This window comes from Geospiza fortis, unplaced genomic scaffold (genome assembly GCF_000277835.1).
Source record: "Geospiza fortis unplaced genomic scaffold, GeoFor_1.0 scaffold171, whole genome shotgun sequence".
NCBI classification, from domain to species: Eukaryota; Metazoa; Chordata; class Aves; order Passeriformes; family Thraupidae; genus Geospiza; species Geospiza fortis.
The window spans coordinates 9,077,669-9,089,067 of record NW_005054313.1 but is presented as its reverse complement, the minus strand read 5'-3'; the positions used below and the strand labels follow the sequence as shown (position 1 = coordinate 9,089,067).

The 11,399-nt window shown below is 42.2% G+C and overlaps 1 protein-coding gene across 1 annotated transcript in view; it reads right to left on the bottom strand.

Annotated features, from left to right (window-relative positions):
- TMEM266 (transmembrane protein 266) overlaps positions 1 to 11,399 on the bottom strand; it is a 55,792-nt gene that overhangs the window by 20,666 nt on the left and 23,727 nt on the right. The window contains exons 6-8 of the mRNA XM_031055916.1: positions 7,705 to 7,761; positions 5,817 to 5,955; positions 4,251 to 4,366 (exon numbers count right to left, since the gene is read on the bottom strand). Of these exons, the coding sequence (XP_030911776.1) occupies positions 4,251 to 4,366; positions 5,817 to 5,955; positions 7,705 to 7,761 (312 nt within the window). The remainder of the gene's footprint in view (positions 1 to 4,250; positions 4,367 to 5,816; positions 5,956 to 7,704; positions 7,762 to 11,399) is intronic.

Genomic DNA, 11,399 nt, shown 5'->3' with positions numbered 1-11,399 from the left:
ACACCGCGGGCATGGGCTACACCGGGTACACAGGAATTTTGCACATGCCATGCTTGTGACTGTCACTGTGCACCTCTGAGAACTGTCTGGGTACACCCAGCACGATGGAGCTGAAGACAGCAACAAAGGCGCAATAAATGTGGCTGACGTGAAAATACACCTATTACCAAGAAAAAGGGAGATACGGAACACTTTATAGAAGAATGAGTAACTAGATTGTCTGGCATGAAGAGAAAATTCACCAATGGGAAATTTAAACTTACCATTTTCAAAATCTGTTACATGTCCTCTTGCAGCACAAACCTCGCACTACTTTGTCAGGAAACAAACCAGAAATAATTATGGGGCACTCCTGAGCACTTCCTCACTCAAATGATGCATCAGGTGATTATTTCTAAGCAGGTAAATTGACAGATCTACCTGGAGCTCTAGATAACGTCTCCTTTCACATGCCTGGTTTCATTAAGTGGGCCGCCCATCCTAGCTGATATTTTATAATACACATGTAAGACTCAAAGAGAGACTTAGCAGCGAATCATGGAGTACTCCTCTTTAATGGTCTAACAACAGAGTAGGACTGACATGGCTTCTGAGAGATCAATGAACATTTTAGCCAGCAGCTTACTTGTGTCTAATGCAGGAGCAATAACTTTGCTCAATTCTATTAGTGCTGTCTGTACAGAATGCCCTGCCCTAAAACTCATCTGCCACTGGGATACAATCCAATGTTTATTTCCATTAGTTTAGCCATTGTTGGTAACAATAAAAATCAGGAGACAGTTGCAAACTAATGATTTATGGGTAGAATAAAACACAGGATGACCTTGGCTGCCTTCCATCCACCAAGAAAATGACTGGTAGTTAGAAATAAATTAAAATCATTGTGAGAGGATAGCATAAGTTATTTCTCCAATAGGTAATTTTACCAGCTAAATAGCCCTGTCATTAAACTGGCAGCTGTTGTACAAATGATATTCCAAGATAAAAAAAGAAATTACAGCTCCCATAGTTGTTGCACTGGTAAGAATGGTGAAAACCCCAGTTCTGCAGGAACTGACAGAAAAGGAGCTCTGGTGTTATAAGGCTAAGCACACGCTCCTGGCTGGGCTGTGTTCAGCTGGATGACTCTTCTGAAAGCTAAGCAGAAAAGATCAGGTAAGTATATCTATTACCACAAATGGAAATTCCTTTACAGGTGATTCCAGAGAAAAAGAGCAATCTTCTCTGACTGGAATTTGTAGCTAATGAAACTTTAGAACTTTGTTTTGCAATTTAAGTTATTCTAATAAAGCAAAACCATCAGCAATATACTCTGTATATTCTTGACAGTGACTGCAGTGAGACTTCTTTTCCTTTTACCTTTACTCATTTTTAGAAATCCCTCATGCTCCATTCCTGTTTAATAACCTCTTTTTTTGGCCAATGGAGAATAAATAAAAAGCAAACTATTCAAACAGCTGCAGTGGGGTACTACAGAGAACAAAATGGTGGTCTGTGCAAGTTTAATTTATAAATATATATTCTGTTTTTCAGATGTACAGCTAGCCAAAAAGCAACATGTGGAAAGAGCAACACGTTTGCAAAAGTACATCTCCATTGTCAGTCAGGAATGGAAATGTACTTTATAGTTGTGATACACCATCATTGGTCAAAAAAACCCACAACTGACAAAAGAAAGAGAATTCAAAAAGATGAATGGAAGTTATATCTTTCCTGCTTTTAATTTTTAAAACAGAAATCCTTGTTTTTTCTGCCTAGCATTAAGCACCAGCTTCAAATCAGCATGGGACTTCTTGGAGAACCAGCCACCAATAATTTTTGTTTTCAATCCCAAGCAAAACAGGCTAACTATTTTTCCCAATTCCTCTAATGAAATAATTAATACTTTGCTTGAAACTTTCAAGATCATTTCTTCTGCAAAATAAGTCAGACCCCGAGAATTCTAACCCCAATGGCCTGAGCAGCAGCAAAGCAGTAAGAAACCAAGCACTCAGAAAAGGAAGTGCTGGGAAGCCTTTCCAGCAGCAATGTTCTCAGCTCCACCTGTAACTACTGAATAAATGCAATTATTAATACCAGTGTGGTCACAAAGGGGCAGCACAGGGTGAGTCCCTGCTGGGCTGCAGGGAACCAGGGTGATCTGTCTGCCCCAGCACCCCCTGCCCTGGCACAGCTGGCACCACAGGGACAGGGCAGCCTGGAACCCTCCTGGCTGCTGCTCTGCTCTGGGCACAGCCTTCTGCAGGCAAACCTTCCTCCAAAACAGACAAGCACAAGGAAACACCAGCAACCAGCAATCCTTTGGAAAGCCCAGGAAAGATGATCAAACGAAAAAGCAAAAACCTGGCAGATATTTAGACATTAAATACCATTAGAAGCCATTTTCCCCATCAGATGCAGTACACAACAGCATGTTAATGGGAATATGATAATGCTGACAACTTTTTCTTGACTGAATTATGAAGCTAATAATTTACAAATAAAGGATGCAGTACTCTTGTCAATGTCTTATGTTACTAACTGCAGCAAATTAGTACATTTACCTGATATTATACAGCTGAGACAGTCGTTTGGCAGCAAGTCAGGCCAGTAAGAGGGATTTAGCATGCTGTCATCTTTCTACAGACTGTATTTTTCCATAGCAGATGACACTTGAAAGCTGCAAGAGAACCTGCTCTGTTTTCTCAGATTGACTCCTCTCCCAGTGCAGCATTTCTTTGTTTGCTGTGCAGGTTGTGACCATCAGAGCTCAGATTTAGGGTGACTCTGGTCAGACACTCAGGAGTACCTGGCTCAGAATGAAGGGCAGCAAGAGCTGCTCCTGAACCCCACCTGGGATCAGACTATGAAACTGTAACACCAAAAACTGTTTAGAGATTGAGAGTGTTATCTGGCTGTATAGCAAAGTTCCTAAAAACAAATGTTTTACAATTTATGATTGTCAAGACCTTTAATATGGCCTGACAGACAAAATACTGCACTGGGACTCAAGAAATCACTGATTTCTCTCCCTGGTAAAATGGGGTATATGCCACTTACCTGGCAATTCCACAACCTTGACAGAACCCAAATCACTAAGTATCATTGTGCAAAGGTGTTATGAAGAGGGCAACAGTTTTGCCACCCAAGACAACATAGTTGGCACTTACTAATTTTTGGCAGAAGCCAACCTTAGGTTTAGAACTTGTTATGGTTAATATGATTAACTCAAAACCAACATTATGAAGTGACACAGTGTCTGTAGCTCTCCCTAATGCATCACACAGACAAAGCAACTCACCACCACAGCAGTTCATTGCAGAACCCTAGGCTGACATCCAGGAGATCTGGACCTAAACTTAAAATCCGTTTGGAGACCTAAATATTGATGGTTTTGTATTTCAAAAGTACCTGCCACAAGCCAGGAATGGTAGTTGAAGCTAGAAGTCTCCAGGATTTATCTGGACTATATCTCATAGTTCCCCTTTCACTGAAACAAGAAGTAAATCACCTCGGGATCATCCTGTTGTGGTCTGATGGTCACCTCAACACTCACTTATCCCAAGCCTCAACATCCATCCCTGCTTTCTACTTTAAAGCAAGTTAGTCAAGATCTCATTTGCATAAGACAAATGGCAAAAACTCCTGGCTCATTGCCCCAAAAATGGTTTTACACCTTTTTCATGTAAAATATATTCACTTGAGATATTTCAAAGTTCACCTTCCCTTACCTCTAGACTGAATCACTGAACATTTGGGGGCCTGGGAAGAGTCTTAAATCTTGACTTGCTTCCAGGAACTAGAAGCTTCTACTGCAACATTTTGAGCTTGCCAGGAGTCTCTGACTGACCTACAGGGAAGCCACCTCTTGCATTTAAAGCAGGGAAATTCATTTTTTTAAACTGCACATCCTTTTCCTAGGAATGCTAGCTGCAGTCTCCAACAATGGCTTTTGTATGTTAGTACAATGTCAAGCTAGCTGTTCTCATTTAACAAATGACATACTGGAACCATTTATTTTCTGCTCCTCACATTTGTTTTCCTCACCTCTGAAAACACAAGCCCAGCAGCAGAGGCAGCTGACTGCTGTTTGACAAATACCATGCTGACAATATCCTGGCTGCAGCTAAAGCTTCCTTAGCACTGAGACCTGTCACCCCCCAGCACAAGTCCCAGTGGAACTTCTCAAAGCTCAGCCTGCAGCGAAGTACACGAGCTGTTTGACTTGCCTTGACAAGATATGCGTAAATAAAGACAGAACTGAACTTTACCCCTTGTTCTTGGCAGATCTGGGTTAGTCTTTCCAGCTGCTCATCTTGAATAACTTTTGCCTTCTCATATTGCTGAATCATCATCTCCATCTCCACTTTCACTGGAAGGACATAGGCTGGAAAACACAAATAACACTTAAAACAACCCAGCTGTGATTTGGTTTTTTATCAGGAAGAAAACCTTTACAGGCCAAAGAACATCATCCCTTTCCCTTGCATCTGGAGAACCAGAGTATTTCCAATAGAAGCAGCACTAGAGTACATTTTTCAGGGAAGGATTTCTAACATAGGAAATGCAGGGTCAGACCTCCATCTCCCTGGCTGAACTGAAATTCATGCTGCCTGCTCTTCCCAGATTCCATGCTAGTACAGCTCTTCCCCAGGGTTTACCACAGATTTCCTGAACTTCTGGGTAGGAGGATTTTCTCTTTAGAGTCAGTGCCATTTCCTCTAAACCTTAACAGCACAGTTCCCTCAGGAAAAGAACTATTCCACAGCCCTAACCATTTAATTCCTAGACTTTGTGGTAAGACATCAGTTCTTAATGGACACAGCAGATTAAGAAAGATATTTTGAAGAAACAAAAAGGGCATTTATCTTCTATGGCTTTTCAAGCTACAGCCCAGCCATTTTCTGAATGGCTCTAGAAATTTTGCTCCTGACTTAACTATGGCAAACTCACACTGATGAGGAAAGCTGGTCAATACATACTGCAATTAATGTTTTCTGAAGCTACACAAAATCCTGCAATTTTGTTTTATGCTTCAATCAGAGGGCTATGACCTCTCCTGAACTCTGCATACAGAGTTTCCTGAGCATTTAAACCCAAAATAACCTAACTCTGATTTTTCACACATGAGCAAAATGGCCATTCATTTATTTCTTTCCCCTAAGCTGCCTGCAGCTGCTGAGCACACAGTAACCTACACTAAAGTCCTTGCTTCCAGGCCCAGCCACAGACTCTGCTCTCTGCAACCTTGACTTGCTGGGGACTTTTCATCTACCCTGGCAAATCCCCACAGAGGTTTCTGCAAAACACCACCAATATGCACTTCATTTCCAGGATGTACAGCATGCACAGAGCAACTCCTGCTGGGAATCCCCAGGATTTTCTTAAATCCTCCTTGGATTCCACACAAAACTTATTTACTGACAAAAACTTAGAAAAGAAAGTCCCAAGACAGAGCTGGCTGTATGGTTATGAGGAGGATGCACCAAATATCAGCAAAGTAGAGAATCAATTATTTTGCAGAATCAGGAATGACCACTGTTGGCAAGAGACATAAAGCAGGTAAGGACATTTACTTTACAGGACAGGGGATAGGAAGCTGCCTAACAGGAAAACAAATCAATAAATTATAAAGGCTCTTAGAGAGCAGGAGATACAGCCATGATCTCCAGACCTACTCTGGAGAGTCATAACTCTCTTGTGTTCAGTGCTAGCAAAATGTAAGAGAAAGGACAATGACAGGAACAGTGGTAGCAAGCAATCTTTCTGTATTTTTAAATCTGTATTTTCCCCAGCCTGGCAGGTGATGTTGCAGCCACAAGTGAGTCCCCACTCACCATCAATGATCCTCTTCACTCTCCATATCCTCAGAGTGATGATAAGGCTGATGGCATCCCACGGGCTGCTGGGGCCGTTGGCCACTGTTGAGGCCACCATTGGTGCCAAGGACAAGATTATGATAGCACCATCAAACACCTGGAGAGAAATCAGCTTTTCAAACCTTTCCTTAAAATCATATCCCTGCCATTCCTCTTTGAAATCTGGAAGGAGTCCCTCTTTGCCCAAAAGAAATGCAATTATGCACCTATCTGAAAGGGATATGAGAGGTGGCCAAGCCACAGAAAGGCTGCATCCTTCTTGGGTAGCACAACAGAATTCCTCACTGCTTTTTATGAGGTGAGGAGAGATAAACTGTGGTGGAAGGGAAGGGGGAGAGAAAGGTATTTGGAAATACTGGCCAAAATCCCCAAGGAGAAGTGATAGTCTAAATGTTATTACAGCCAAAGAGCTTTATCATCACTGGTATTTATTACCTGTTACTTGGCATAATGTCATCTTAAAAAAAAAGGGAAAAAAAAGCAGTCCCTGCCCATAGATCTTACTGTCTAAATGAAGAGATCAAGAAGACAAGTAGAAAAAGATGGAGCCAAGAGACTTGATGGCTCTTGGCCATGTCCTGGCTACACCACACGTGTGGGGATGGCTGTGCACCCAGACAGAAAGGCTGCCTGCTCTCACTTCCATGGGGCAGGAGGCTTGTGAGGAGTTTGACAGCTGGGACTGCTCTGAATGATTCGTGCACCACTGGCTGCACTGGGATCAAATCAGAAAAAGCAATTGTGCAAAGCATTAGACAGAAATGAGGCAGCAAATGTGTTCCAGAGCAAAGTGGCAGCAGTGCTGTGTCTGTCCCACACTGGCCCAGCAGAGCAGAACAGAGCACCACGTTCTCATTTCTGCTGAAAGCCTCCCCTGCTGCCAGGGCCCACTGATTAACTGTTTGATAAAGAGGCAGGGCACAGATTTTTGTAAGAACTACATATTCAGAACTGTGTATAACAATTCAGTGTATTGAAAAGAAATACTTCTTACTGCAGCCACTCAATGGGCAGTAAAAAATATCACTATTCCAAATTACCAAGATGAATTATCAGAAACTGCTCCATTTAGCCTTAATAATAAGAAACCCTGAATCAATATTTAAGTTTCATTTATTTTTTTAGCAAAACAAGTTAAAATGTTTACAACTTCATTACAAAATATGCAAGTCTCTATACTGATTATGCTCCAAGAACACCCAGAGTGTCTTCTGGTTCTTCCTGCACAGAGGTGGTTTATGAGGTAGTATCAAGAAAGAGCTTTTAATTTTCCTGATCTCCAGATTTCTGCGCAGATTGGGATTATGCATTATTTACTACACACAAATTTCCTCTTCTTTTTCTACTAGAGTATATACATTCTATGTAGTTTTTAATTTGAGGTACTAATTACAGTGTTTATCAAAACAATTTCACAATAAAAATAGGGGTTTTCCTAAACTAGTATTTACTACCAGGAAACTACATGCAATTCTTCAACTAACTCAACTAATTTCAACTCAATTATGGCAAGGGGGATATAAAACTCAGGTGACAGTTTTTACATTTCAGGGTAGCAGTACTGTCAGACCAGCACAGCTCTAACGACAAAAGTCACACAAAGAGCAAGAAGACCAAAATCACTCCCTTCATAAAATACTTTCAAACACTGCAATCTTCTGAGTCTTTCACAGAAAAAGGGACTGCAGCACTCAGCTATTGATAATGCACATCATGAAAAGAATGTGTGTATTTATCTGCCTTAAAAGACATTGTATTGCACGGGTTAATAACAAAGCCATCTAAAGCAGTTCTTCATGGTCTTACTGGGGCTGCCTGGAAAACAGTACCAAGAGAGAGAGCTTACCTCTATTTTGTTTTCAATGTAATCCCATATGCCAAGGACCACAATCCTCAAAATAGTCTAGTAAAATAGATTAGGGGGAAAAAAGATTATGAATGTTATTGCAGTCTTAGATAAACATTTAGTCCTTTACCTATTTAGGGAATAATTTTTTGTCTTATTTAAGAATTATACATTTCTTCTAAATAATAATCAGGTTCTAGAAATGGCTACACTTCTATATTTAAAAATCAGATATTGCTTCCCAACCAGTATATTGACTTAGCAAAACCTCCACAAACAAGTTCCAAGTTCAAATGCTCATCAGTCTTTCCATCTTCCTAAAATTTTGCTTTCAGATTTGTGTGATTTAGATTACCAACCCTCCCCAACCTCCTGACCCAAGCCTATGTAAGATCCACCATGGGGCTCCCTCAGTCAGAATGGGGGAAAATTCTCTTTTCTGGCCATCTTTGATATGCCAGTGCTTACTGATTTTCTAAGAGAAGAGGCCCTGTCCTGTCCTGATGCCTAAAGGTACTGACATTTCATCAGCCTGAAGAGCAGATGCTCTTCACTGCAGTTGAAAGCAGTTGCTATATTTTAAGATCCCAGAAAGTCACGGGATAAGGGTGAAAAATATCTCTGTGATCCTTCTCTATGAAGTAAAACAGCAATAAGTAGCCTCAACAGCTAAAAAAGAGGAATAAAGAAAAAACACAGAATGAACCAATGGTGAATTCCTATTAAAAATCCAATGGCACCTTTCCTAATTTTTAATTTGGCTTTGCGATGACACAATAAAAGCAAAAATCCATCAGTCAACTTGCAATTGATATTGAACTGACATGAAAGCCTAATTGGTAGGGATGTTTCCTGCCAACAGCAACAAGGTCAGATTTGGACAGACATGAGGAGTCTGCAGCTGGAGCCCTACAAGGGCCACCAAAATGCTGCTTTCTCCATTGAGGAGCAGCATAATGACTTAGTGCTCAGCAAGCTTACATGTCAGGGGGTGACCATGCCCAGAATTGTGCAGAAAAAAGTGACTCTGATGAATACATGTATCTCCTCTTCGCTACAAACACAAATCTCAAATCCCAAGCAGCTCTGAATTGATGCCAAACACACCAGCAGTACCTAATTGCAGAACAACACAGAATTGTTCTGTGCTCCTGTGCGTGGCTCTGCCACCCCACCCCGAGCCCAGCTGCCCCAGTTGGCTGGGATGAGTGTGCCCCCTTCTCCTGGCACTGCAAACCTGGATAACAGCACTTCCCCTGCTCTGCCAGGGGGACACTGCTGCTGTGGGGCAGATGGTGCTCCCAGAGCCCAGCCCCACAGCACCAAGGAGCAGGAAAGTGAGGCAGCCAACACCTCAGAAATGGGGGATGCAGAGGCACAGGCCAAGGCTGGCTGAGAAAGGGAGGCACGAGCCAGAAGACAAAATGCAGCATCCTCTTTCCTCTAGAAAAACTGATGATACTCTACAGAGACAGCAAGATCCACCAGTGCTGCCAGTCTGTACTCCCAAAAACACTGTACTTCCAAAGCACTTGACAAATGAAGATGGGAGTGAGCCTCTCTCCATAATAACCTATAAATAAACCTCAAGGTTTATTTATTATGTGGAGGAAGAGATGCACAACAGCAGGTGCTCAAGTCCCTTAATGACCCCAGACTGGCCAGCACAATGTGATCTGACACAGGCACAAGGTGCAGGCACACGTGCTGCTGAGCAGCCAAGGCACTCCTGCAGCCACAGCTCAGCTCCTGAGCTGAATTCTGCCAGGAAAAGCATCCCAGCTCCTCTGCCAGCACCACCCTCACTCCCCACCCAGGAGCTGCACAAAAGGCTGAAGTACAAGTGACCTGTGAGCCTGACAGTTCAGCTGTACCAGTTACCTGGGGTCCATACAGGTTCCACAGCAGGCAGCCATGGCAAACACATGAGGACAGGCAGAGCCTTCCTGGGGCACCACCTCTCCTACAGCCACCCTGCTCAGAGCACAGCTCAGGCTCTGCTCTGCTTGGGCAGGACTTACAAAGTGCCAAGTCAATAAGCAACTAACACAGGATGGCTGAGAACTTAACAACCTTACAGAAACTGAGGGTGAGAGTCTTCCTTCCTTTGGCCAGGTGTGCACAAAGGTATTTTCACTGAAATGAGGCAAATCTGCACAAAGAAAACAGAAACACTGCCTCACAACCCTAAAGATGATTTACATCAGACTGGCGAGGGAATGTAAAAAGGTGTTTTCCTTCTTGCCTTTTTAGTTCCTGGCTGCAGCATTTCAATCAGACTGTGCTACTGCCACCTTAACGGGAGTGAGCAGTCCCAAGGGCTGGAAGCGACCACAAATGTTTTCATTGCCACTCTGCTGCTGTGAATCAGCACAAGCCAGCAGTGACTGGAAGTCTATTTGGCAGACATTTAATGCAGATTGGGTGTTGCTGTCCAGGACAACATGCCCAGATGATCAGCTCCTTGGCTCTCAGCTCGAGCAGACACTGAGGAAGGTGAGGGTAAGGGTGGGATAAGCCAGCTCCTCTCACCCCAGAGCTGGGCACAACTGGGGGTAAGCTTAGAAAACATTTATTCTGCATGGAAGCTCTTCAAGCTGTGCACCAGCACTGTCGCTCCAACACCCATCCCCGCTGCAGTGCCAGGAGCTAGGAAAGGCAGTCTGCCCTTGGTGACCTGAGTGAGCCCCAGCCTGGCCAGCCCTGGGCCAGCACAGCTCCAAACCAGCCCTGGCTGTCCCCACTCTGCTTCTGTGTGCCCATGGCAGGAAGAACATCCACTGCTCTCACCCAGAAAAGGTGGAACCAAAGAAATTTGGATTTACTGGGCACCTCCTTGATTGCTTAGTATAATAAATGCTTTGACAGCAAATGAAAGCATTGGTATTTCTTATATATAACATTTTAGTATTCTTTTGCAAAGGAATCAAAAATATGTTTCATACAAATACATACACATTGCATTTGATTGTACACTGTCCCTGTACAGAACTTTAAAAATGAGGACCTGTAGCAGAATCTGAAAAAGCAGAGACAGAAATTAATAATCCAGGAAACTTCCTAGCTACTGTTCAAGGACCAAACTGAAAGATGCATATGAATTAGAAGAGAGCCGCAACTGTAAAACATTCATCACAGACAAAACCAATGTTAGTCACAATTCTACCATTTTTAAGTACAAAAATCTACAAGAAAAAGAGAAAAACTGGAGTAGCACCACTGTTTCCTACTGATGTGCAGGCATGTACAAATACACAAAACCAGTTTTGCATTACACCACAGGCATTCTGCATTTTTAAATACAGATTTGAAAAAAACATTAAGTATCAATGTGAGCACTTTCTGTTAAAGGAAAGTACTGCCAGATTGGATTTTTTTTGTACTTGAAAAAGAAAGCTTTAATTTTTTTTTACTGGAAATGTTTTAATTAGAAAGTCCTTAACACATATATTTTTTAGTTATAACAGAAATACATTTTTCTTCTGCTAAAGCTAATTTATTAATATGCATTAATAAAAGGCAAATGACTGAACAGTTGTGTTAATTTCTTTAGGCTAAAGTAAACCCAGATAAAATTTTAGATCATTTTTCAGAAAGAAATCCAATTTCAAAACTGACAATGTCTCCTGGTTACACACAACCTCACGACAGTAACTGTCTGCAGTGAGGTTTAGATGCTGCAGGTTCTCTCTCTA